This window comes from Camelus bactrianus, chromosome 16, assembly GCF_048773025.1.
Source record: "Camelus bactrianus isolate YW-2024 breed Bactrian camel chromosome 16, ASM4877302v1, whole genome shotgun sequence".
In the NCBI taxonomy this organism is placed as follows: Eukaryota; Metazoa; Chordata; class Mammalia; order Artiodactyla; family Camelidae; genus Camelus; species Camelus bactrianus.
Genome location: NC_133554.1, coordinates 42,576,219 through 42,602,883, shown reverse-complemented (window position 1 = coordinate 42,602,883; position 26,665 = coordinate 42,576,219). Strand labels below are relative to the sequence as shown.

The 26,665-nt window shown below is 50.5% G+C and overlaps 1 protein-coding gene across 4 annotated transcripts; it reads right to left on the bottom strand.

The window, feature by feature from the left end:
• Positions 1 to 1,884: 1,884 nt before the first annotated feature.
• Positions 1,885 to 26,502, bottom strand: DCAKD (dephospho-CoA kinase domain containing). Of its 4 annotated transcripts, XM_010959497.3 has the most exons (7): positions 26,345 to 26,502; positions 25,225 to 25,337; positions 24,892 to 24,994; positions 10,451 to 10,672; positions 9,854 to 10,057; positions 6,077 to 6,164; positions 1,885 to 3,093 (listed from the first exon to the last, which is right to left on the bottom strand). In XM_010959497.3, the coding sequence occupies exons 4-7, from the start codon at positions 10,560 to 10,562 to the stop codon at positions 2,802 to 2,804; spliced, it is 696 nt and encodes a 231-aa protein (XP_010957799.1). In that variant the 5' UTR covers positions 10,563 to 10,672; positions 24,892 to 24,994; positions 25,225 to 25,337; positions 26,345 to 26,502; the 3' UTR covers positions 1,885 to 2,801. The 4 variants fall into 4 exon arrangements, with proteins under 4 accessions (XP_010957799.1, XP_010957800.1, XP_010957801.1 ...); XM_010959498.3 differs by lacking the exon at positions 25,225 to 25,337; XM_010959499.3 differs by lacking the exons at positions 24,892 to 24,994; positions 25,225 to 25,337.
• Positions 26,503 to 26,665: the final 163 nt, after the last annotated feature.

Here is a 26,665-nt window from a genome sequence, read left to right as displayed (position 1 = left end):
GATTACACCTGTTGGTTACTTGGGCCTCTGTGTCTCAACCTCTGAGCCTCTAAAATTCTTGCCTGGCCTCCTGCCCTCCTTCTTAGCGTTCAAGGAGGTTAACTGCGGAAATGCGCTTTGGAAACTGCTCTTCGAATTAGCCTCGGGCCAGCCTGGGCCTGGGGATGGAGGTGGTTTTAGGCGCCAGACTGTCCCCTTCCTCCCTCACCCGAGGCCGGTGCGCCTGCAGCCCTCGCTGGCCTCTTTATTGCTCCGCTTCCGGGTGGTGAGGCCCAAAGTGAGGGGGATGGAGCGCAGGGCCTGAGCGCGCGGCTGGAGGGTGAGACGCCTGGGTCGCGTGCCAGTCCCCCTCGCACGGGGTGGAATCGGGACACATACCTCCGCCCCGCGGCGCCCGGGTTGCGGGGGGCTCGCAGCTCCAGCAAAGAGGACGCTGCAAGCTTGTTAATTAGCGTCCGGGGCTGGACAGCGTCCCTGCGTCTCCGCCGCTGCCCCTGGGCGGGGCATCTGACGCGGTCCGCGGCCCCGGAGGAGAGGCGGGAACGGCACCGGGAGAAAAGTTAGTAACCGCTCGGCAAGCGCCCGCCGTCGAGGCCCGACCCCAACCCGGGTGGGTGCTGCCACCTGCCGGCCGGAGGGGAAGCCGCCCGCCCGGGTTCGGGGCTGGGGCTCCTGGTGGTCTGGCTCCTGCTCTTTCCTCCAGAGCAACCTAGACGTGAAGTCACGCCCCGGGGAAAGTAGGTCTCCTTGTAAGGCCGCCTTGGGCCACCAAGTGTGGGAAAGGGAGGCCGTGGGGAGGCAGGCAAGAGGAGGGGGAGTAGGAGCTGTAGCAGGACCAGGGCAGAGGAGGACAGATGGTGTTTTCTCCACACCCTCCAGGCCGGCGGTCCTCTGACATTCTTGCATCACTCAGCAGACTGGGTCAGGGAAGAAAATAATTCTTTGGAACTTCACACTTTGCGAAGGATTTTTGCCATCCTCCATTTATCAAGTTCTTTGATGTAAGCATCATGAAGCCTACTTGAAGGAATAAACCAAAGGCAGGTCACATAAGTAGGAGACATAGCCCAGTGGACCAGAGCGATCCCAGGTCTGCTCCTCCTGGGGAGGCCCAAGGGCACAGCGGGCAGAGTTCTGAAGCCTGACTCTAACTGGAATCAAATCTCTCTCACTGGGCCTGGAATCAGCAATCATCAATGTTATGTTACCTCTGGGGTGTCACACATCCAGCAGTGTCCAGCATGTTACATACAGGCTTTCACAGTCATGTTCTCAGTGACTAGGGCACTGGGAGGGGTCCAAATCTTTCCTCCTTCTTACCAGTTCCCACCAAACTGGAGAAGCAGGTGCCTCCTGCCATTCTCATCCTGCCCTGGTCCCTACCCCACACACAGCCCGCCACCTCCTCAACCAGCCTTTGCCCCTCCTGGGTTTGCAGTGAGTTAATAAGCTGGTCTCTGAAGTATGAGCAGCTCTGGGAAAGGGGGCATTAAATATGGCCACCACAGAATTCTCATTTGTCACACTCACTTCTGGCCTTAATAGGCTGCTGGCCACAGGATCAACTCATCAGCAGGTCTTCCAGCTCTGGCAATGGGAAGCTGATGTCTACACTGGTCTAACTGGGTTGGGGAAGGAAGATGGAGTACGTAGGTGTGATGCTGCCCCAGCACCTGCACCCACCCCTCATGCAGGTACAGCGGAACCTGGCTGGAGTCCTCCTGGGGCCCCAGGAGAAGTCAGAGGGCAACTACCTTCTAGGGCTGGGGAAGTGAGGGGCCCAGGTCTTATTGTGGGAGACCAAGAGTAACCCCAAATGGTATCAGCCAAGTCTGGGAAGCTCAGTCAATCTGCATGTTAGGGGAACAGCAGCAGCCCAGGGCATTTCAGATCAACACACTTTATTCAGCACCAGGGTGAATCGGGCTCTGCACCAGGAACACAGAGATGAATAAGACACAGTCCCTGCCCTCAAAGGGCTTACAGTCTAGTGGGCTTTTGGCTCATGGATTCAGGTAAAATGTGGAGGTGGTTGGGATCTCACAGCACCTAACCCAGCCTGGGGCTCTAGATGGTGCCTGAGCTGGAAGTTAGCCAGTTGCAGAAAAAATAAAATAAGGTGGGGGGAAGGTATTCCAGATTGGGGAAGCAGCCAGGCAAAGGCACAGAGGTGAGAAACATCCTGGTGCATGTAGACTCAGGCGAGGAGTACAAGGAGCGGGAGGTAGGAGCAGGGTGCAGGGAGTGCCGAGGAAATGCCATGGTGGGAAGGGTGTCATCCCAGAAGAGGCCTGGCCTCTTACCCATAAGGGGATCCTTACTGCATCCTGGCCAAGGGCTTCAACCTATGGGAGAATCTTGTTTGAAGGTGGCAGCCCTTGGTCCAAAATGACATCCCATGGTCCAGAGAGGGGCTTTTAGCCATGATGGGGCATGTGCTAGGACAGATTCCAGCCCAGGAAACCTCCCAGCTTTAGACACAAGTGAGGGCCACAGAGAGTGCTCCTCATCCTCACCCGCAAGAAATTCCTAATGGTCACCTGTTGTTGCTTTCACACCCCCTCATGGACACTGATTGGTGGTTCCAAAAGGAGGGACCCTGGGGAAGGTGGGAAGGAGAAACAGAGGGCTGTTTCTCTGCCTGGGACACGATGCACTCCAAGGAAGGGTGACCCGGCACAGGGCTCCAGCTCAGATTCAGAGTGTGTGTGTTGAGCTGGGAGGAGACAGGATGCATTTGTTACCTGGTTCCAGCCTCTGAGGAGATGGAGACCTGAGAATTCCTGCCCCCGAGGGTCCAGCTAGGGGGAAGGCAGGAGGTAGTGGGTGAGCAGGTAGAGGAGACTGGCAATGCCAGCCAGCCCTGTGAGGACTCCGAGCCTCAGGGGCAGGTACTCCAGGGAGCGCTCCAGCTCCGCATGGAGGAGGATCACCTGGCGTTTGGTGACGCTCCACTCGCCTGAGTTGTCGAGCACATGGTGGGCCATGCGGGCCTTGTCCTTCAGGGGCAGCTGGGCCTTGATCCGGGCCTCTGCGTCCTCACGGTTCAGGTTGTTCCGCTGCATCAGCCGGGCCAGCTGAGTGTCCCAGTCACTAAGGACCGGACAGAAGAGCTGCTCAGGCACTGCAGGCCTCGGCCTTCCTCCCACCAGCACATTACATGGGTGACTGGCCCTGGAAGCGCACTGGCTCCCCCCACCTCACTCTGTGAGGACACTAGTAGCATGAGGGGCTACCTAAAAGCCCCTTAACATAAATGGGGAGGAGAAAGGGGATAGTAGCTGTTTTCTGCCATTTGAAGTCTCTCTGCTTTGCTACTAGACTCAAGATTCCCCAGTTTTAAGATGGGAGGATTTGAACACCTGGAATCAGCTACAGCCTGCATCCCTGGATGGGTGACCTTTACTGAAAGGCCCGTGCCCGCAAGCTACATGCTTCCTGTAGTTTCCCTGGGGGCCTGGGCCTGCTGCATTAAAAACAGCTTCCCGGGCCTCCACAGAGACCCCGCTTCTTGTCTCCCCGCTCCCACCCTGCACATTTAGAGCAAAGATGGTAGCCGCTGCGCTTGATGCCACTGATGAAGTAGGATGGACACACCCCAAGGTGCTTCCAACAGGAGCAAGGCCTTGAGAACTGGATCCCCTCGGTCCCTGGGACAGGATGAAGCACCACAGATTGAGTCAAGCAACACCCAGGATCCCAACTCCAAGGGACTTTCAAAGGGTACCCTCTTTCGCCCACTCTGATATTACCACTTGGCCTGCTTCTCGGCAAACTCCCTGTCCTGCTTTTGGCTACCCAGGAACTTCCCAGCTGTCCTCTGGAATGGGGTCATCTCTAACACCCCTCGAGCTCTAGGACCCGCGATGGGAACAAGGGGGAAAGGGCTGCAGCAGCTGTTCCTGCCATCTGGGGTCTCTGCTTTGCCACAAAGCCTGAATTTTCCCAGTTATAAGATGGAAGGATTTGATCACTACAGTTTGGCCACCACCTATAAGTGGCCTAGACCCGAGGGCCAACTGGGATGTGAAGACAGACCTTCCAAGGACAGGCATTACCTGAACACTAGCCAGTTCCAATGCCACTCAGAACAAAGTGCTGCAGAAAGTCATTTCTGGCTGGCTGATCAGTGAAGACTTTGTAGAAGGATGGCATTTATATTGGCCTTGAAAAGTAGGTAAGACTTCTGATTTCCTTTGTTATGGGGACAGCGTACTATCAAGGTCATGGGGCCATACCCTGTCTGGCTGAGAACAAGGTTCAATCTTACTCTGCAAACCTGTGGCTGGGTAAATCTGGGTGAGAATGGAGATGACTTGGGCCACCATTGAGTGCACATCCTTCAGAAACTGACCAAGACCAGTGGGGTGTAAAGGCAGAACTCTCCAACAGCCCTTCCTGGAGCTCGAGGATAGTCCTATATGGTTAGTTTAAGGACTGATGTTTTTTGTGGTAATGGAACTTTTGCCCAAACGTTTATGCCACAATTGGCAAGTTTCTCAAAAAAGTAAATAATCACGTTTTGGTATAATTACACTTTGGTAAATCTCCCGTATTATTTCAAATGCACTGGGGTAGTTTGCCAGTTAAAGGCATCCATGAGAGGCTCTGTATATTTATAAAGTGTAGATCCCTTTTATGAATAGTAAATAATCACTCATTCGTCTCTTGGGCATCTCTTGCTAGTTGTGCCACCACATGTGGTCAGAGTGGGACATGTACAGCACCTGGGATTCTAGGAAGGGCTCCTCTGGCTGGTGAGTGGGGCTGGAGGATCTCCTAGGGAGCAGGAAGAATCTACAAAGCCCCACTTATCTGCGAGGGACCACAGCTATCGCTGCTTTCAGCAAGCAGATCAACCTTGAAGGACAGTGCAGGAAGAGGGAGGTGGCAAAGGAAGGTGTGGAGTCACCTGGAACTGCAGATGCAACCAGCCCGTTCTGTTTTCTCACCTACACTCTGAAGATTTTTTCATTTTGGATCCCGTGGTACAAAGTTTCAGTTGTATTAAAACTCCAAGGCAAAGAGAATTCTGTCTTCACAGGGTCTGCTTGGCCTCGGGTGACAGTCTTTCACAAACAGGGAACAAAGAATGCAGAGAGGCTGCAGCTTTACGTGGGGAGACACGGGCCAACGGGGGAGCTAAGAGAATGCCTGTCCCTGCACTGGGCTCAGTGGACCCAGACGGCCTTTAGATGACAGCCCACGGAGGGGAGGGCAGGGCGATGCTTAGGGCACTGAGCCCTCCAGGCCCCATCTCCAGTGTGCTGGGAGCCTCCCAAGCATTAGTCTCTTGAGAGCCACTCTGTGCCCAAAATACCCACAGAGCCAAGTGCCCACCTCTGTGTCTACTGTACTTGTGGGTGGCATCCAGGAAGTTTCTGGAAGGCAGAGGTACCCTGCAGCCTCATCTACACTCTCACTGTGCTGGGACTATGACTCATTTTCTCTGACAGTTTGATCCTCCTCTGTTTGCCAAACCTGGATTCTGGTTTGCGTCATGTCCTGGGGGATTCTGAGAACAAAGCTCCTTCCTTAGCTGGGCTCTGACAGATCCATCTCCACAACTATCTGTTTGTAGGTGTTGCCAATGGGTGACCCTGGACAAATTCTGCAACTCCCCCCTTGAATTTTCTCTTCTATAGCCCAGAAATATCAACTCCGTCCTAATCACCTCATGCTGAGAGGTAAACTGAGTGAAGTAATAAATATGGGAGCTGTTTGGAATGTTGAGAAGCGCTGCAGGAGGGAAAAGGGAACCAGTGAATAAGAACAAGGTAGGCCAGGGCAGGGCTGGCATCTGGGCTTAAGTGCCTCCAATGGCCAGCAGAGGGAGCCCTTCACAAGCAGTAGAGAGACCTGGGGGCCATCACTCCCCACAGCCACCCCCAGGCATATCTGGGTCTGGTACAGAAGTCAGTTTCTAAGGCTCTGGGCACTGCTGCCCACACCCCGGGGCCTCCTGGCCACCCCGTGGGGAAAGGGCAAATGAAGCGGACCATTTCACAGGTATTTGCCTTACCCCAGGGGTCCTCTTTTCCAGCCTTGGTCAGGCCAGGCCATGCCATACACTCACCAGTATACCACCACCGTGTGCTTCATGTACTTGAGCAGCTTCTTGGTCTCAAACAGCAGGGGGATATCCAGAATCACATAGCGGTATCCTGGGGAGAGGCCAGGAAACCCACAAATTCAATTCTGCAAGCACACATAGGAAGGACTATGTGCTAGGTGTGGGAACAGAGTTGAAGCCACTGTCCCCTACCATTAAGAGCTCCCCCGCAGAGGGGGATACCTTCCCAGGAGAGGCATAACCTGAATGCCAGCCAGTTCCAATGACATTTAGAAAAGAATGCTGCAGAAAGTCACTTTTGGGTGGATGGTCTGGGAAGACCTTATAGAAGGGATGGTATTTGTACTGGCCTTGAAAAGCAGGGAGGACTTCTGACACTTGAAAATGAGTGTGTGGAGGTGAGGGTTGTGGGAAGGGGAACAGCTCATGCTGAAGTGGAGGTCTCGAGCAGAGAGACACAGAGCTGACAAGGTGGTCAGGGCAGTCACAAAGGGTGGAGTTCACTTGATCTTGAATCCAAAGAGCTGTTATTTCTAAATAGAAGAATGACACAGCCAGAGCTGTAGGAAATTAAAGAGAGTTTCCAGGAGTAACTGGGCTCTTTCTGCCCTACTTCACCCACCTTTATTCAAAAAAAAAAAAAAAAAAAAAAAAAAAAAGAGAGAGAGAGAGAGAGAGAAGTGATAGGTTCTTCCCCAAAAGCCAGGTCCAAGCTTGGCTCCCTGCTGAGGAGTCCTGCATGGCTATCCTTGCCACCTCTCCAGGAGAAACTCATGTTGTGGGGGAGCAGCAGAAGCCCCCAAAGGAGAGGCTGCTTCTTGGCATCAGAGTCAGACCTCCAGCCAGGGATTACAGGTACTGGTTTGGAGGTGGTGGGGTGGTTGTGACTAACACTGTATAACCAAATCCAGTGGGATAAAAGGCACTGACTACCGTCCCACTACAAGCCAAGGCCAGTCAAGGGCGGCACCCTCACCCACTGGGAGCGGGCATGTCCCAGGGCTACTTGCCCAGAAACACCTTGGGCTCCTAGTTCTTTTTACACTGGTGTCCCCTATGTAAGTGTAGAAAAGCTGGGGTCCAGGAGTGAGAGAAAGGGATGGGCACTGGTTTTTGACCAGAGACCCCTGCCTGGCTTGGATGATGTCCCACTGCAAACATTTCCAACCACAGAAGCCGACCCACATCATACCGATCCCAGGAGCATCATGGGGAAACTGGCACTCCACGTGATACAGGAAACATGGTGACAGCCCAAGCCACTGGGTTTCCTGTCCCTCAGGACCCACTGCTCAGGAAGCCCAATTCTCTTCAGTTGAACCAGGGGGTTAAGAGAATGGGCTCCAATGACACACCTTGGTTTTGTAGCCCGCACTTTCCCACCACATGACTTTGGGCTCCTTAACAAACCTCACCTGTGTAAATGAGTGACGATGATCTACTTCACAAGAAGAGGTAAGGATTGCATGAGTGAATCATGTAAACCTCCCAGCACCCCTCACTCAGACCCTCTCTAAACGCTCCATAGATGATGGTTATTATGACTGTTGCTCCCTGGATGAGGGAGGCCAGCAGCGCTGGCTCCCCTACTCCTCTCCAGCCCAGAACAGGAGCCAGAGGAGCGAGAGCAGATCCTCCCCGGGCCTCTTATCTCCCTTTTCTGCTCGGCTCCCATCCCTTCCCCTCCCCTCACTGCCCTTTCTCCTCAGCCCCTCTCGGGAGCTCGCGGCCAGCTCTTTGGATCGCTGGCAAAGGGCTATTCAGCTGTCACATCCCTCCTGCTTGATAAGCTCTGCAAACCATCCTGACTCTATTAAGACATCCGTCTGCCTACGCGGAGACCTCCCAACAGCTGGTGATCTTATCTGACGTTTGATTATACCAAGTCTGACAGTTGTATTTGTTATACTCATCAGGGGAAAACTGGGACTGTGGAAGCCACAGCTGTCGTCCCCATTTTTCACCTTATCGAGCTGAAACGAGCTTTCTGGCTTTTATTTAAGTGGTGGTGGTTGGGGAGAGGGGAGGCTGGGTGGATGACACAGCGGGAGAACTTTGGAGCGGGTGACATTATCCAATGCTTAATTTCAGGAGGAGAGAGCCACTGCCACCTCAAAGCCCTGCAGATGTACTTGCGCCTGGCCTGGGAGTGAATGCGAAAGGGCAAGAATGAAAGGCAGAAGGCCTTGCTCCTGGGGGGTGGGGGGATGGAGGGAAGGAACAGGAGGAGTCCTGGCACACACACAAGGGGCAGGACAAAGGCAGCAGGAGTCCAGAGACATCTCTTGAGGGAGGAGGGAGGGAGGAAGGCCTGTGGCAAGATGGAGAGTAAAAGCTGGTCCAGCAGGGAGGATGCCTGGAGCCAGCCCTGCCTGGCCAGAGCCAGGCAAGGGGAGGGGGGTCAACATCAAGGATGTTGGTCAAGTCATCCCTTTCTCTCTGGAGGGAAGTATTTGGCCAGAGGGGGATGGGGGTTGGGGGAAGGTCCCCACTCTGTCCAGGAGAACCTGATGCATGAGACAGTAAGTGCTTTGGCCATGACCACAGTGCAAAGCCCAAAGAAAACCAAGACGGCTCCTCCATACCCTCTAGAAAGCTAAGTCTCAGCCTGGTGACGGACTGGAGAAACAAGCAGCCAGGCCTTCAACTTGGAGCCTGGGCTGGAGGCTCTGTGTCCCAGAGGCTGGCAGGCAGCTCTGCAGGATCCCTGGGCCAGCCTCTCGCCTGATCCCAAGCCACTGCTCTCGGTTCTCCCACTTCTCCTGCTGACTGGCCCATCCTGGACAGTGAGGATTGGGCCACCCCTGCCCAACACCATCCTGAACAACAGCGCTTGGACTGTGGCTTAGGGAAGGCTGCTGACACCTGCAGGGGAAGGTTCTTGCCAAGTGACCCCTGCTTTTCAAACACTCACCCCTTCCTTCAGTCCTGGCACATGAGCTGGATGTCCCTGCCACGCCAGGCTAACTCTCTCCACAGAGGCTGGGCCCCAAAGGATAATCCTCCACTTAGAACCCCACTCCCACCTGCCCTGGCCATCCTGGAGCCTCCCCAGCTTCCACTCTGCAAACTTACTTTCCCAGGCGGGGAGGGTACAGTTCAAGTGGTAGAGTGCATGCTTAGCATGCATAAGGTCCTGAGTTCAATCCCCAGTAGCTCCTCTAAGAATAAATAAATAAATAAACCAAACTACCCCCCTCACCAAAAGTAAATAAACAAATAAAAAGGAAAATTAAAACAAAAACAAAAAAACTTACTTTCCCAAACAGCACCAAATCAGACTCTGATCCCGGTTTCCACTTGCATGGTGATCGACAGTGGACTCTTCGACCCCCTAAGAGCTTTTCGAGGCTGGAATTACTAGCTTCACTATGCAGACAAGGAAAACGAGCAGAGGGGCTGGCTCACCCGATAGTCACGCAGCTAGAAACCAGAAACCGTGAGGGCCAGGACTTAAACTCAGGTCTTATGACTCCTTTATTCATCAGCTCTTATTTCACCCATCTCTCCTAGAAAAATCAACTTTCTGGGGCTCATGGCTCAAAGCCTCAAGTATCTCCTCTCATTAAACTATCAGCCTCCTTGGGTTAAAGGACATCACCTCTGCCCTCTGGGGCTGGTACAGGACTGCATGGGGGGATGCCAGTGAACAAAGGGAGCTCAACAGTCTGAATGATAGCCAGCTCCCTGCTCTCCAGCCAACCTTTCTGCAGAGGAGAAGGGCTCAGGCCCTGGGAGGAGCGGGCTTTGCCACACCCTGTCCCAGGTCCCGGTTCTTACCCCGGAGAAAGTACTTGAAGGTCTCCTTCACCATTTCCTTGAAGATCTCAGGGTGGGTGATGGTGTTGAGTAGGTGCCGCCGGTCGGGCTGGTTAAAGATCAAGTCCCCCAGGACCTTGCGATCGATGTCGCCGTTCTCCAGCAAGACCTCGGTGCCGAAGGCCTCCACAATGCGCTGGTGGGCGGGGCATCCCGGCTGGACGACTGTGGCACGAGGAGGAGTCTGGGTCACTGTCTGGAGCCTCCAGGCCAGTCAGAGGACTCTGAGTGACCAGAGGCAGAATGATGGGGGAACCCAGGGGTGCTTCTTTCAGTTGGAGCAAAAACAAAATGAGGGGAGAGAAAGCAGTTGAGGAGGAGAGCAGAGTGCACAGAACCCCTGGCACTGGTCACGGGATGGCGTGAACGGGAGGGAAGAGTGACTGAAGAGCCAGAGGGCCAGCCTGGGGCAGGGAGCAGGGGGCCAGACCAGGGCTGATGGCAAAGCCCTCCCCCACTCTGAGGCCTAGAAAGGCCTTTTAGAAAGGTGAGGCCCGATGGAAGAAAGGCAGCAGAGGGCGCTACCCTGTCCCACCCCCAGCCCGCCCCCCAGCTCACCAAGCCGGGCAAGGACGTCCACGTCAATCACCGCACAACCCAGCTGCTGGAACACCTGGATCACTGAGCTCTTGCCTGAGGCAATGCCCCCTGTCAGGCCCACCAGGAACATCTTCCCAGGAAAGAGGGAGGTCAGTGAGGCTAAGCCAGGAGCCAGGAGTCACTGGAGGCGAAGCTTGGCAGGTTGGGACGGTCCCCCACAGGAACACCAGAAGGACCCACCTGTCAGACAGAGCAGACCTGGTCAGTGTGAGGCCAAAAGACTAGGGCAGAGGGAGGCAAAGGTGGCCAGGGAGAGACACAGCCCGGCCAGCCAGAGCCATGTCCCGATCTGGGTCCACTGGAGACAGAAAACTCTTCCGGTATTCTTTTAAAAAACACTCAGAAGGCAAACTAACATTGTGTAAATTTAGCAATCAAAATGCCGAGCAGACAGAACAAGGTCAGGTGCTGTTAAGCAGAGTGCTTTCTGGAGGTGGCAGTACCCCACTGTAGGCAAGCTTCCTGTAGGTAGGAGAACCTGTCACTCTGTGGTGAGCCCAAGGCATTTTCCAGATGCCCACAGAATGCCCCCAGCCTCCACTCTGTAGTCTGGGACATCAAGGCTCACAGGAAAGGTGTGGCCCGCCTGCCCCACCTTCACACCAGCACTAGGACGGCCTGAGGGTTAGTCTACATCAATAATCCCTCCTCCGCAGCCAAGAAGCACTACAGGTGGGGGGCTTAGCGGCAAGCGGTGGCTGGGTGGTCATTAAATCTGAAGTTTACAGAAGTACAGGTCTTGCCAAGATGGAATGAGGAAAGGATGGCAGGCCTGATGTGGAGGTAACTGAGCCTGGCATCTTGACGTGCAGCTCTGAGACCAGGAGATGCAGTACAGCACAGAGGCTAGGAGTGCAGACCCCTTCAAATTCAGTTCCTCCACTTACATGCTGTGCAACCCAGGGCAAGTCACTTGCCTCTCTGAACCTCAGTTTTCTCACCCATAAAATGGAGTAAAATGGGGTTAAATGGGGATGAAAGAACCTGCCTCGTAAGGCTGTTGTGCAAAATGCATGAGAAAATGCATCTAAGCCCTTGGCACCCTGACACTGACATGGTCAAAGCCCAGGAAAGGAAGTGAGGATGGTGGGGTAGGGTGGAAGGCGGGGGTTACAGTCATGTTGCAGAGCACAGAGAAAAGACTTCCATGAATTTAGGTCCCCATTCCCACAACCTCAGACTGTCTCACAATAGATTTTACGTCAGGCTGCATTTTCAGGAGTAAACATGGTTACCATGTCTTGAATTTCGTTCCCAAGCTGGGAGAAATTAAATCGAAGGCCAGGTTTCTCTCATCCTTCCTTCAGCATCAAACCACTTCTCCAGGACTTTGTCAGAGGACTTAAGTAAAATTATTTATTTAATTTTTTTTGTTAAACAGCAGATTTTCTGTCCTAATTACACTTTGCTTGAGCTTATACTGAAATGAATCTGCCTCCCCTGAGGACACACCAAATGACAGGGGGAGGAGGCCACTTGGATGCGGGCTGAGTGGGTGGATGGCCTGGAGTGAGGGGGGGACCGATCCAGAAGTTTAAATCAGCCCAGGCTCGTTCTTACCCAGGGAAGCTGGAGCGGAGAGAGGAGGATACCCACCAGAGTTATCATCCAAATGGAGAGCTCGAACTGAATTATTAAATCATTTACAGAGCATTTCCCCTCAGTCTCTCTGAGACTAGTGTCGCCCCAGGTTGGTCTCCCTCCAACTTACAAAAAGAGTTAAGAATTGGGTTCAGCTGTTAAAAAATTTTTTTCATCCACTCAGCTTTAGCTTTGAAATAGAATATCTAGCACCAGCGTTTTTAATCCCAGCTCTGTCCTGTTGTCTCTAAAGCAATGAGTCGTTTTCTCCTCCGCTGAAGACCAGTCTGGAGGCAGGGGAGTGAGACTTGAGAACAGGCCACAGCTGAGGGGTGGGGCAAGGGCCAGTTCTCCACAGGGCCCTGACCCCTCATGGTTGAAAGCAGGTCACTGTCACCTGATCACTCAAGTTTGCTGAGTAGGGTAGAGGGGCCTGGAAGACCACGTGGCCTAGCAGACCTGAGCTCCTGCCTGTACACGGGACCGGGACCCCTCTTGGGACCTGCTGAATCAGATCTCTTGGGGTGGAGGCACCAGGCAGTTCTGCTGAGTAACAGGGCTTGAGATGGGCTCTTCGTTTATAGGGAAAGACCAAGGATCAAAGAAGGGACTTGTCCAGAGCCACAGCTATTAGCAGAGCCTGGATGGAACTCAGAGCTCCTAACTCCGAGACTAGACCCCTGCCTTAAGGTACTCAGAGGATGGAAAATTAATTTATGTTTAGATTAAGTAAGACAAAATCAGGATGGCACATCTGTCTGTAGGCAAATCAACGTGGGGCCAAAGAAAAATGACTTCTTGATGACCACACTGGTGTTTTCCCTCTGCAGGATAGGGGGCCAGGTCTTGTGGCCAGCAACCAGGGCACAGATAGAAATTCCAGGCTCAGTTCTGCCCCAGGCTACAGGGGTAACCTAGTGAATACCTCCCCTTTATTGTCTTGGATGACCATCTGCAGAAACAGACCAACAGCTGCTTGGCCTCTGTCAAAAAGGCCAAGGGGAGGTAGGAGCACGTGCCCAGGGCGGCTATGGGTCCCTAGCTTAAAGGGGATGGACAAACAACAGCTGTTCCTGTCCAACAAGCCCCTCCATACCTCACTCCTTCACTAACCGTGGACTGAGCCCCTCTGGGCTCTGCAGCGTGGCACTAGGAACCAAGGGAAAACACGGGTCTTGCCCCTAGGGAAAACTTAGAGAGACAGACAGTGACAAATGAAACCAGCCAAGAATAGAGCACTGACAGGTGAATGGGAGCAGTCACATGGTACTCACCCTGGGCCTGGGGAGGTTGAGGGGTGGCCCCCTCACAGGTCTGCACCAACCAAGAGCCCACTGTTCCCTCAAGGCTCAGCAAGGAGCAAATGAAGGTTTAGGTTCCAAGCTGCCTCAAAGGCCCCCCTGCCCCCGATCTGTCCCGTAGTTCCACCCCAGGCACCTACTGGAGAAGCGACCACCTCTGATAACCTGTGTTCACAACCCTCTTCTTGCTCTGGCTCAAAAATCATCATTTTCCAGAATCCATTCCAGTTTCCCCTCATTCCACTGTCATTTACACGGAGGCAGTGGGAACCTCACATCAACTGCTAAACCTGGCTATGACCTGACTCCCCTGCGAAACTAGAAGAGGTGCAGAAACCCAGGCTCCCCACTAGCCCCCTGAATCTGAATCTCGGGTGGGACCTAGCATCCTAGCTACCCAGGCACCAGAATCATGGCTAAAATGGAAGGTTGTGGACCAGAGGTTGGAGGCCTGGGCCCCAGCCTCTGTAATCTGCCGTAAAACTATCTGTGTGTCTGCAGGAAGCCTTCTTAGCAGCCTACCCAGCCCAGGGACGGAAGTGCTCCAGAAATGAGAAACAGCTAAGCCCCAAACACCTGGCCCTCCCTGGGCTGCAGTCTCCACACCTGTGAATGAAGGGCTTGGACTTCCAGGCTAATAGCAGTAGCAGCCTCGGGGGAGACTGTGAGTCACATTGGTGCTTCCTTCCTCCCCACTGTGGTCCAGCAGTCTCCCCAGAGTGTAGGTGTACAACGTTCACCTGTGTAGTCAAAGAATGATGTGACCACTCGTGGCTGGGACTCTTCCTCTTCAGCATCAGAGGCTGTTCACAGCGCTGGCTTTGCTGGAGAAGGAAGGATAACGCTGGGTCCCCAGCTACAGAGATCTGATCCGGAGCCTGGGATGCATCAGCCAAGGAGGGGAGCAACATCCAGTCCTTTCTCTTCCCTCACTCTCCATGTCAGTGGAGAGGCAGCAGGATATAAACAAGAGGTAAGGACTGGAGTCAGAGGGGTGGTGTCTGCAGCCCCAGGAAGTGAGGATGGAATTCTCACTGCACTCCACAAATGGTGGGCCTCTCTCCCTGAACCTCTCCCGATCGCCTTTTGGTTTCTACTTCTTGAATTCCAATAGCTCGGAGAAGACAAAGAAAATATATTCAGGGAAGAATGGTCTCTCCTGGAATCTCCTCTGGCAGGGTTTCTTAGGGGAAAAATGGAAGTGGACTGCTTCTCGGGCCTCCAGATAAACAGCCCCACTGCCCCGTGCTGTCTGTGGAGTTCCAACTCTACTGGGCCCACCCTGCTGACCTGAGCCACCAGCACCCTGTGCCCAGACTAATGCAGAAGCCTTGTGACCAGACCCTCCAGTCCCTGCCTTGCTTCTCCCAAGGCAGCCAGGGTCATGGCTTGAAGTAGACATCTGATCTCATCACTCCCCTGTTTAAAACCTTCACTCTTCTTCCTCCTCCTCCTCACCCCTCATAGAGGTCTCTGGGTCCCGTGTGACCTGCCCACTGTCTGCCATCCCATCACTCCTTGTTCACACCTGTGCTTGTCACACACGTGCCTTCTGTCCCTGAACAGGCAGGATCCTTCCTACCTCGGAGCCTCCACATATGCTGTTCCCCTGCCCACCACACTCACCTCCTGGCCAACTCCTCTTGATTCATTCTGCATTCATTCCTTCAACCAATCAGGTACCAGGCATTGTTCAAAACAAGGGTGCCTCCTCCACCCCAAGCATATTCTGAGGGCGGTAGTGAGAGGTGGTATATAAACAAAAAGCTCACCATGTGTTGTGGTGCTAAGAGGGGGAGGGTATCAAGAGCAATGGAGGTCAGGGTTTTAAACAAGGGACCAAGGACGTCTCTCTGAGTGATGACTTGAAAGCAGCAAGGGAGCAGGTTGCCTCTCAGTGCAGCCTCATCACCACCCCCACCCAAATCAGGCCCCTGACATCTCTTTCCATTTCCTCTCCTTCCTAGTACTCAATGTGCTTTTATTTGTTTGTGTGACTATGTGTTAGATAAAATAAGCCACGATCCACAACCAGTTTGTACCCTTCTGTCTCCAGCACCTAGCCTAGTGTCCAATGTCTGTCACTTACCAGGTGAGAGATATTGGTCAAGTTACTTAACCTATCTTTGACTCAGTTTCTTCGTCTGTAAAATGGAGCTAAGGACACCTACTCTGAGTTAATACATAGACTGTTCTAGCACTTAGAACAGTGCCTAGCACACATGGAGCCCTCAACCAATGTTCCCCTTTAGTTTGAGAGTGTTTGAAAACTATGCATAGAACGAATTATGGAATGACTCCATGAGCAGGAAATGGGGTGTGGAAATACTTGGGGTCACATTTTCCAGTCACTGCAAAGGGGAGGCTCCCAGCCTGCTTTTTTCCATCAGAACTTGCTACTCACTGCTAGTAAATCTCTCCTGGGGGGAAAAAAAACCAGAAACCAACAAAACACCCAATAGATTCAGGAGAATAACGAGCTGATATGTGAATGGACACTCTTTTCTCCCTTGGGAGAGCTTGGGGACTTAGGTTGGAAGGGAGCTCTTTTGCTTTGCATCTCCCAGTCAACAGCCTCACACTTGCCCAGGCCAGGAGGTGGCTCTCTCATTAGCTTGCAGCTTCTTTCCTCCCCTCACTGCAGCCTCTCAGGATTTCACCCTGAGCACGCCTGACCAGCCACACGCTTCTCCTTTGAATTGCCTTCAGAAGTGCACATATCCATTTTGCTGCAATGATCAATATAATCATTCATGAAAATGAGCCGTTCCCTGCCCTGGGACCCAATTAGTTTCTTGTGGAACCTGTGGCTGCAAAAATATATTGTTTTCCAGTTAACTAGTAAGTGCTATTTTTATCTACAGTTTCCCCACTCCTGATCTTTCATTATTAGTGAGAGGCTGCAGTTTAAACCTGAGTCCAAGTTCTTTTCGTCTGCTGGGCTTAAGTCACCAGGCTGCCACTGACTCTAAGGAAGCCCCCACAAAAGTGTTTGTGGTCAGTCTCCCCCTCCCTTCTGCCCTTGTCAACATGAAGGGGAGGGAGGGAGCAGGTCTTTCTTTGAAAGCCCTCTCCAAGCACACACCATCTCTCCAGGGAGTTTTTAATGGGTGGGCAGGGAGGTTGTTTGGACTGGCCTACCATGCTGGCGTTTATGCAGGAAAAGGACCACAGGGAATGCCAAATCTCAGGAGCTTTGAAATCAAAGGGGCCTGGGCTGGGATGGCAGCTCTGTCCCTTAAGTAGCTGTGTGGCCTCAGGCAACTTACTTCACTGCTGTGGGCTTCTATCTCCTTGCATATAAAATGGGATTAATAATGACTACACACAGGGGTTTCATCAGGACTGAATTAGGTGACATACATCATGGTCACCTAGTCTTCCCCAACTCAAAGTGCGACACATCAATCACTGTGGTCTACTCCATTTCCCTAAAGGGCACCTCATCCTGTCAGTTCCTCAGGCCAAAAACCTCGGCATCCTTCTGCCTCCTCTCTCATAATTTTCATCCAATCCACCTGCACCCTCTCCACCTTCACAACCTAGCAGACACACCTGGTCTCCCCCCACCATCTGTCCTGGATTCCCACAGCAGCCTGAGTGATTTGCTGCCACCTTTGCTCCCTGACAGTCTGTTCGTCATATGACAGCTGGTGTGATCCTGAGTCCGATCATGACATCCCTCTGCCAAAACCCTCCAAGGGCTCTGTCTCACTTAGAGTACAAGTCAGGTCCTTACGGAGCCCTTCAGGGGCCTCATGACCGACAATGGCTCTATCCTCTCCAGGCATCTCCATCCACTCCCCTCACCGCCCCCGTATGCCCTCCAGACACAATAGGCACCCTGCTCCTCCCTAAGCATGCTGAGCACACTCCCACCTCGGGCCTGGGGACGTGCTGTGCTGTTCTCTCCACGTAGCAGGCTCTTCCCCCAGGGGGCTGCACGGCTCAGCTCCTTCTCTGCCCAACTGTCACCCTATCAGAGAATGTCCTGAACATAAAATTGCACCCTTCTCCCTCTCTATTCTCCACACTGTTCCACTTTTCTTCACAGCACTTATTAACTTTTCACACTCAAATATTTTATGTCTATGTTTTGTGTGTGTGTGTGTAATCTGCCTCTCTTCCTAGAATCTGAGCACTGTTTGTAGTCAACGTGCTTAAAACAGGGCCTGACAAAAAACACTCATTGAATAAATACATAAAGCAAGAAACAAAATGCCCAGCTCATGGGTAAGCAGGAACTCAACGTTAACTATTTTAACAGAACGTATGTGTTCCAGAAAACCTACTAAAAGAATCACAAAACCTTTCCATATCAACTCCTACTCCCATATTCCTGGGCTGACAATATCTTGAGCTCACAAATGAGGAAACTGAGGCAAGGAAGGTATTCCCCAGGAGGCAGGAACTCGAGTTTAAGAGTGGCCACCTGCTGCACTAGCACTCCCTATGTGCCTGGACATCCTGGATCCCATCTGGTCAGCACAATCCAATGAAGTCGGTTCTATTTACTCCCACTCTAAAGGTGAGGAAAATAAAGTTAAAAGAAGTTAGGTATTTGCCCACAGTCGTTCCAGGTGGTCTCCCTAATGGGGAAGGAGTACTCCTGGGGATGCATGAAGATGTTTCAAGGGACAGAAAGACACAGCGTAAGAGTAATAAATTTCAACTCAGTTCCCCAGGCATCTCCCTATGGGGATAGATCAGCCTTGGAATGTGCTGCAGGCTATCCTTTCCCAGGCCTCCCTTCCCACTCATCCATGTCCCATGTTCCAAACGAAGGCATAACTACCAACACATGCCAAATCTTACTAAGGTGCACTGTCCCACAGTGCAAAGTACCCCTGGTACTACAAAGGGATAATTCAACATATCAATATTCATGCTGAGAGTCTGACTGCTTATAGTGACTAGGTGACAAATCCTCCTCCTGAATCAGATGGTTTCTAAACCTTTGCCTTCAGTAAAGTTAAAGGAGGACCTAAAAGAATTGTTGCCTGACAGGTCATTAATAATTGATGTTAATGACAGATCATTGTGATTTGTGCCCATAACTCAAAAGATGTTCAAAGAATTTAGTAATATTGCCACAACAAAATGCTTTCAAGTCCTGTGTATTTGTTTACATGAACCAACTTTTTCAGTGCTTACAGGGATGAGGAAAAAGAAAAAAAGAAAAAGCTCTGCTCATCCCAGCAAATATACATGGGTGCATATACGAATTAAAAAAAAGAAAAGTTGCACTCAGCTGATAAAGAGAAGCATTTCAAATAAAACTTATGTTTAACAATGATCAAAACTAGCTGTTTTGGTCAATTGTGTATTTCACAATGTTAAGAACTCAATCCAAAAGAAAATATTTAATATTATAACAACACAATTTTCAAAAATGTTTTAATTTTTGCATTTTTGTTGCGGAGAAGTAGGACCACAAACCGAAGACTCGGGCATAAAATCGATTTTACTAGAAAAAAATTCTGTGGAGGAAATAAAGTGGTAAAATTTCAACCATTAAATAAAAAATGGTTCATGTATTCTTTTCAAAGGATGAGGGAAGTCAAAACACTACAGTATTTAGATTCCAATGAAGATTTAAATGCCTGAAATAATAGTTTTATTTTTCAATGTCAGTACTTACAATTAACCAGAAATCAGCTCCTTTCCAACTACTGAAACTTTCGGAGAAAAATTTTAGCAATCTAAAAACGTGAGAGTGGGTAGTTTTCAAAACAAAGTGAAGCTCACTGCTACACAAGCACCAAGTGAGGTTCTGAACCCTTTAAACAAATTACTAAGGAGGACAGATTCAGATCTTGCTCGAGACAGAAGATTTGGTGGGAATTTAGGACCCTGCTAAGGAAAAATCACCCCAACCGGCCTGTCTACTTCCTATCATCAGCCAGATTTCCAGCACTTGATCGTGTCCCCAGTCCTGTCTGCACCCTGCCAAATTCATCTAATTTATTTAGGCAAAATCTGCACCCCCAGCCCCCAAAGAAACCATACTCAAAGGCTTCCATTTCCTAAAGTTTAAAATTAGGACTAAATGTCAAAGTTCATTCGGGTGATAACTTCCCCATGACTAAGGGAGACTTGAAAATCTGAAAACTTCGTAAACAAACTCAGCGCCAGAGGTGCCAATGCCTCCATCTGGGAAGCCAGGGATAAAGGAAGAAAAGCCGGTGGTTGGGCTGCCCTTTTCACTCATCAGTGGATGAGTGGGAACTCCATGCCACCATTTCTCATGAACAGAATGGGAAAGGTACCCAAGGTCACACAACTGGAAGTGGCAGAGGCTGGGCTCAAAAATCAAACTTAGGTCTGACCACACAGGTCTAAAGTGCAGTAGCTTTGCACTGAACCTGGGTTTGAAGACACAATTCCCGCCGCTTTCTAGTTGTAAACCTTTCTCGGTATCCACAGCTAAACAGGGAAAACAACAGCTTGCTTAGTAGGGTTGCTGTCGAGGCAGTGAGCCATGGATGTAAAAGCATTTGACCTAGGGGCTCCTACGTAGTATGTCCTCAATAAATTGTAACCATGGCTTGGAAATAAAGCGCGTGCTCTACGCTCCACCACGCAGCACGACTGGTGCGCCCGGAGCCCGGCCACAATGCCTCCGGGGTAGACCCAGTCCTCTAGGCGGGGTAGTCTGGACGCGAGAGTGAACAAACCAGCCCGGGCAGCAGTTGCCCGGACCGCTCCCTCCCTGGAGCCCGGCCGCTCCACCTGCCCATGCGGCGCGCTACGTACCCGGGGCCTCTGACCCGGCCTGGGCCGCAGTCGCTTGCCCAATCTCAGAGGCTCTTACTGGGTAGCTCCCGGAGGGCAGGCGGGGCTTCGGGAGCGCGCGCGCACGCTGACCGGATATCCGGCCAGTGGAAGGAGGCGGGACCAGAGACGGGGGAGGGCGGGACCTAAGAGGGGAGAGCCGCGAAGGCGCACAGCCCTAGATCGCTGGGCAGGTGAGGACAGTAGGGTTACTCCCCTCTGGAAGCCAAAGCCTTCCCACGCTGGGGAAAAAACCTGGAGAGTCCTAGCTTCAAATTCAGGACTAGCTGTGCAGTCTCTGGCAATAGCAACGATAGCCACGGTAGTTAACTGAACACCTTATACCGGCCAGGTCCTAAAAGTACTCAGTACGCATAATCTCACTGAAATCTTTAACAGTCCTTGAAATGGATATTGTCACCATCCCCATTTTACACAAAAGGAAACTGTTATTTAAAGGTTAACACCTTCCCTTACAGTAACAGTTGGCTGGAGAGCTCATTCTGTCCATACAAGCCTAGCAAGTCACTGAGCCTCTCATTCTGCCTCTTCTATCGAAGTGCAGATAATCGCCACTGTGCTGCTTGTTGAAAGAACTGGAAATACATAAAAGCATCTAATGATGCCTCATATATAGTGGGTGGCCTTTTATTAACTCCTACCTTGCCTCCTTTCCCTCTCCCTAAACTGCACCTCTGCTTTCTGCTTCCTTTAAGGCCCTAGTATCCCTAGTGCCTAGAACAGTGCCCAGCATAGTAGAGATTCAACACATAGAAGAATGAAGTAATCCAACATCTTTCTCTTGTCACTCCAGTCCCTGAAACCTTTCTCTTTGGCTGCCATCACCCAATAAATAGGATTGCAACTCATGATCAAAAGGGCCATTTGGTCCAAACACCTGTCCAGTGTTTGAATCTCCTCCACGTCATCTCTGCTACCGCTACTTGGACATGTCCAGTGTTAGGGAACACACTGTCTTTTGAGGCAGCTTCATGCTGTCTCAAAAAGGGCCCTATGGGTCATACAAAACAATTCTAATTCCATTCCATAGTTAGATCTAATGGCCCAGTCCCCTTTCTGGACCAAACAACTTTCAGATAACCTAGTCTGGTGGCTCTCAACCTTTTCCTACTCCTGACACATCAGGGGGATACTTAGACTCCCATCAGTAACCATGGCTGGCCACGGCAGTGATAGGAATAGAAGGATGCCTGCTCCTCCCCCAAATTGTCAAGCCCTTCCTGGGGTATACCGTTAGGAACCCCCTGCAAGATGATCCTGCTAATCCCAGATTCTGCCTTACAGTGTTGTGAGCTATTGGTGTACAAATGGGGACCCTGTTTTCTAAGTAGGTATCCTGTTGGTCCAATCTGCCAACAGCAGCTGTATCTCTGCTCTGGACTATCCCAGAGGAAAGACTGAAGGGCTGCTGTAGGGGTTTCAACCCAGGAACCTCCTCTGAACTGAAGCTCTGCCTTTGCAGTTTTGAGGTGATACCATGAAGAGCTTTTTCAGCTCTAACATACATCCTCCATTGTTCAGGATGGCAATAATAAACTTTGAGCTGGTGCTGGCTGCTTACACAATCCCCCTTCATCCTGACAATGACCTGCATCTCAGTCAACCTTGTGTCCTTAGATCTTGCATGATGCCTGGACTATGGAGCTGCTTCAAGTAGTGTTTGGTGAACAACCCTCTGAGTCCAATAGGGATGACTCCTTTGACTCCTGGGTCTTTGACTCTAGGTTTTTAAAATTAAACTTACTTTCCATATGTTTATTTTAAATAAATATTAATATGCAATTAAATTTATACCATACCTCACAAATATCATTAATATTTATCCTTTATTAAACAGCTTACAAGAAAAAAAAAACCTTCCCATAGGTTGTCACCAGCTGCAAACTCCAAAGATAAGCCAGAAACTCAAGGCCTTCTGTGACCTGGCCCCTGATCACCCCTCCAGACATATGTCTCACCATATGTTCCCCCTTGGGAAAGGCAAGGGAGGAAGGTAATTTAGTTATTGTACCAGACTTCGTGTTAAAACACCAGGTTCAAGTCTGAACTCACAGGAAGTAGCAGTGAAACTCTGGACAAGTGATTGAACTTCTGGTTTTCTCATTGTAAAACAGACAACTCCTGCTTATTGCACAGGGTCATACAAGACAATTCATGGCAGGGATCAAACAAGATAGCCTGTTAGCACATTTTGTGAGCAATTAAGCACTATATGAGCGTAAGTGGTCACCAGCCTGGGCCTTCTTGCGTCTGCCCCTTGTTTGTAACATTTCTGCACCTTGAGGCCTTGTTCCTTCTTTCTCACTATTCACTCATTTACTCACTCCTAGATTAATTAATCCAACACATATTAACTGAGGGCCCACTGTGTGCTGGCCCAAGAGATACAGAGGTGATTACAATCTAACCTGTTCACAGAACACAGGATCTTGTCGGGGAAAATGGTTGCAAATTGAATAACCACACAAACAGAAGTAAAACTGCAGCTGTGGCTCCAGCTTAGGAGTGGGTCCACAGGGCTCCCAGAAGCTATAATGGGGCATTCAGCACTTAAATTGCCTCCAAGGCCAAGTTCAAAGTCTGTTCTCTCCAGGAAGCCTTTTCTAACAATGCTGCCCCAGAGATCTGTACCCCCTGCCCCACCCCCAACTTCAGTTAATTTATCTATGTAGTTCATTTAATCATATCCAGTCAGGCCTTGTTATTTTGTTTTCAAGTGTGCCCGGTTTTTATGATTTCACTGCCTTCTGAGTAGGGAATGCATGGCACACTTTTTCTTAAATCCCACAGTGCCAAGTAGAAGACTGGACCCCCTGTGCTCAAGGCCCTGTGTCAGGGACTGTCGTAGGAAGGAAGGAAGGAAGGAAGGAGGGAAGGGATACCCTTCCTGAAAGTGAGCTCCAGGGGAGACAGGAGGCTGGCAAAGGCCATCTCCATATCCCTTCTTCCACGATTGAGCCCACTAGCCCAGTTCTTCAGAGGGTAAAAACTCTCGCCCTTAGGACAGCCAGGCTGTATGCAGTATGATCTTTCTTCAACAAAAATTTCATAGCTCTTCCCCAATGAAAAATCCTTCAGTGGTTCCAGAGTCTTCAGGATAATGCCCAAACTCCTCCACATGGCATCCATATCCATTCATGGTCTGACTCCCAGCTGCCTCTCCAGTCTCAGCTTCCAAAATGCTTCCCACCCTATAAGCATTCTCACTGTGGTTCCTCAAAAGCACCCAACTCTCAGGCAGCTGGACTTTCATACCTCCTGCCTAGGATGTCCACCCCAGTTTGTCTGCTTCTTATACAAAAATTCAGCTTAGCCATGTTTTCCTCCAGGACCACTTTCCCCAGGTTAAGGGTCCCCCCTGCTCCAGACTCCTGCTACATCCAGTGGTCCCCACTCTCTCCTGCACTGTGCTGTAACTATCAGTATGTATACCTACCAAATGTGCAGTGAACCCAGGGCAGGGACTGTGTTGTTTCATACCTGATTCTCTAGTTCCTGTCATAGAGCCTGACGTGTCGTGAGTGCTCCAAGGTGTTGGCTAAATGAATCATGAAGGCAACCTGGCTCACGCCTTTCTAGGCCCACCAGAAGAAAGGGATCTCTGATCTGCTGGGAGGACAGCAAGGGCCTTGATCTGGGATGGACATCATGAGAAAAGTTTTCTTTGATCATCAGTAGTAATGCTGACTTCCTGGGAGGTGAAATAATTTATTGGGTACTGACTGTCCCAGACACATTACTAAGTGTTCTGTGTGCACTGACTCATTTTACAGATGAGGACACTGAGACTCAGAAAAGTTGTGACTTGCCTAAGGTCACTCACTAAGTCAGAGGCAGAGCCAAGCTTAGAACCCAAAGAGTCAGACACTGTAGCCTGATTTGTTAACCACTATATTCTACTGTCTCCAGTAACAACCGGGAAGGGATAATGGAGGTATCTATACTGGGAGTAAATTCTAGAATCTGCGGAGCTTCACAGGCACATCCCTCAGCCACCCTCTGGGCCCTGCTGTACCTCATTACCCTAGTATAATGCTCCTGCCAGATGGGTGCATAGGAAGAGCCAGCAGAGCTAGATGGGGAAATCCTGCTATTTTAGTGTGTTGAGGTGCCCAGAAAGCTGGGAATGTTACCTCGGAAAAAAGAAGAATTTTAGGGAACCAGATATTAACTGAAAAATAAGTAACCACTATCTAGGACGTGGCATTGTATGTTTCTCCGTAACTCCACAAGGCAGAACTTGGCCAACGTTCCATCAATGAGAGCTGTCTGAAAGTGGAAGGCTCTCTGTTATGGGGGAGTAGGGAGGAACAGATATGAGAACTCTTGTAACCCTAAGATTAACACCCATAGACAAAATTTAGGAAACTCAACGTGGTACTGCTTTGGGTGATCACCCTGTACCAATATGACTATAAACTCAAAAGTAAACTTAGGCATCAAATTCACGTGGCAATATTCAGTCATCAAATGGTAGTTTAAAAAGTGTTACATAAACTCAATTTCTTTTTAAAAACATAAAAATTTAAATTTTATTATAGAGAAATCTCGGATCCTACAAAATCTAAATGAGGATTCTAACTTGGATTCCAGAACTTTGGACTTGTACTGACATTCTGAGCTTGGTCATGACAGTCACATTGCCTGCCTACCTCCCAGAAAGGCTCTCCACTGAGCAAAAACTGCTCAGTTTGCAGTAAAATACAATGGGGAGTGTCTTACTTAAGCTGTGAACTGCAAGAATGGCAGGGTCCACACACACCAGCACCATCATTCTCTATAACCACTCTTCATGGGTCATGTTTCATTAGACTTCATTCAACCTCTGCGAATCAATGAGAAAAGAAAATGTAGGGTTGGGAATTAGAATACCAGTAGTGGTTTCTGGTCCAAAGTCTGCAGTTAGGTATTACTGTGATACATACATATATTCTTTTTTAACAAGCACGAGTTTCAAGTTCCCTTCCCTATCTACTCCACAAAGTCACATAAGCTACAATAGATAAAACACAGAAAAGTTAAATTCATCTAACACATGTAAGCCTTTATTATTACCTCTGACCTCCTCCTCTTGCCTGCACTGCATATAAGGCATCATGCTGACAGCAGTCTTGGCTCTGGAGAGATGAGTGTGGGGGACAGCTCTCAGCCTGAGCAGGTGTCTTTGCCTTCCAAAGTCAAACATAAATGATTGGGGATTATCTGCTGCTTTGTATTGTATTTACTTCTGCTCTTGCCACGATACAAAAACGAAGAGTTGACTATATTTAGCTGTCTTTTATTTGTTTTGTTTCCGTGAGTCAGATGGGAACTATTTCTTCCCACTCTATTCCTCTTCCCATGTTGAGAGTTTCCCCAAAGCAAAGATTATTTCCCTTTTTGGCCATCGGAACTCTCTGATGATAAGAACTTGTCCTTCCCTCAAACCTACCACAACGCAACCTGAATGGAAATCTCTAGAACGGAAACCTTGTCTTTGGGCTCTGCCTCAAGACCCAGGTGCCAATACTCAATAACAGGGGTGAGACCCAAGGGGCTGGAGCATTCAGTCAAGGCTGAAAATACATTAAGACGTCAAAATTACCTTCTAATAACTGATTTCCTTCGGGATATGTATCAGACTATGGGATTTTTGTGGTGGTAAAGAATTCAGAGGGCCTAAGAGTAGTTAGATCCAGATATGTATACTGATTTTGCCACTTACTAGCTACGTGACTGTGCGATTTACCAACCAATCTGGGCCACATCTCTTTGTGGAAAACGGGAATAGCTCTTACATTCTGGGCCTGTTGAGAGGATTAAATTAGATGTTCTAAAACCCTTAACACAGAGCCTGGCATATAAGTGCTCATTCAAGAGTAATTATGGAGGGCTGCTGCGGAGAGTGAAAGGCATACTGTGAGCGGAAGAGCTTCGTGGAGACCAGTACCTGGCGGCCGGGAAACGGCAAGACCTGACAAAGCAGTCAGGTGTCCTTACTCAGGATCGGTGCTCGGCACACCACAATCCACCGCCTCTCAGGAGGCGTTGAGCTACCAACGACCAGGGGCCGCCAAGAGTCCCGAATGAGGAAAGGCGCCAACCTGGCTTCTTGCAGGAAGGGCTCTCCAGTGAGGCCCAAGGCATTTGGGCTCCCAGTAGGTCGCACCCGCGGGCCTCAGGCCCTCTTACTTACCTGGGAATGGTTATGGTCCTTAACGGCAGCCAATAACGGCTCACCTGTGGCCCAGGCACTAATAAGGGCAGGCTGAAATCAACCCTGGATTCTGGAGCCCACGGCCGAAACCCTGAACCTGCATCAAACTACAACTCCCAGCATGCCAAGCGGCCGCCCGGATGGCTGAGCGTGGGCCTCGCCAACCTTGGGTACTTATTACCTCAGGCGCGGCCAAACTCCCAGGACTTCCGGGTAGTGCTGGCTCCCCACCCACGACAGCCTTCCCTCTTGATTTCTGGGTATTGTAGTCCATCTTGTTTCAGTTTCCCTGGTATGAGC

Coding starts and splice junctions, on each gene's coding strand:
- DCAKD (XM_010959497.3), bottom strand. CDS start 10,562: ATGTTCCTGGTGGGCCTGACAGGGGGCATTGCCTCAGGCAAGAGCTCA. Junction 10,058..10,450: donor GGACGTCCTTGCCCGGCTTG/GTGAGCTGGGGG, acceptor CTCGTGCCACAG/TCGTCCAGCCGGGATGCCCC. Junction 6,165..9,853: donor CTTCAAGTACTTTCTCCGGG/GTAAGAACCGGG, acceptor GCCTCTCCCCAG/GATACCGCTATGTGATTCTG.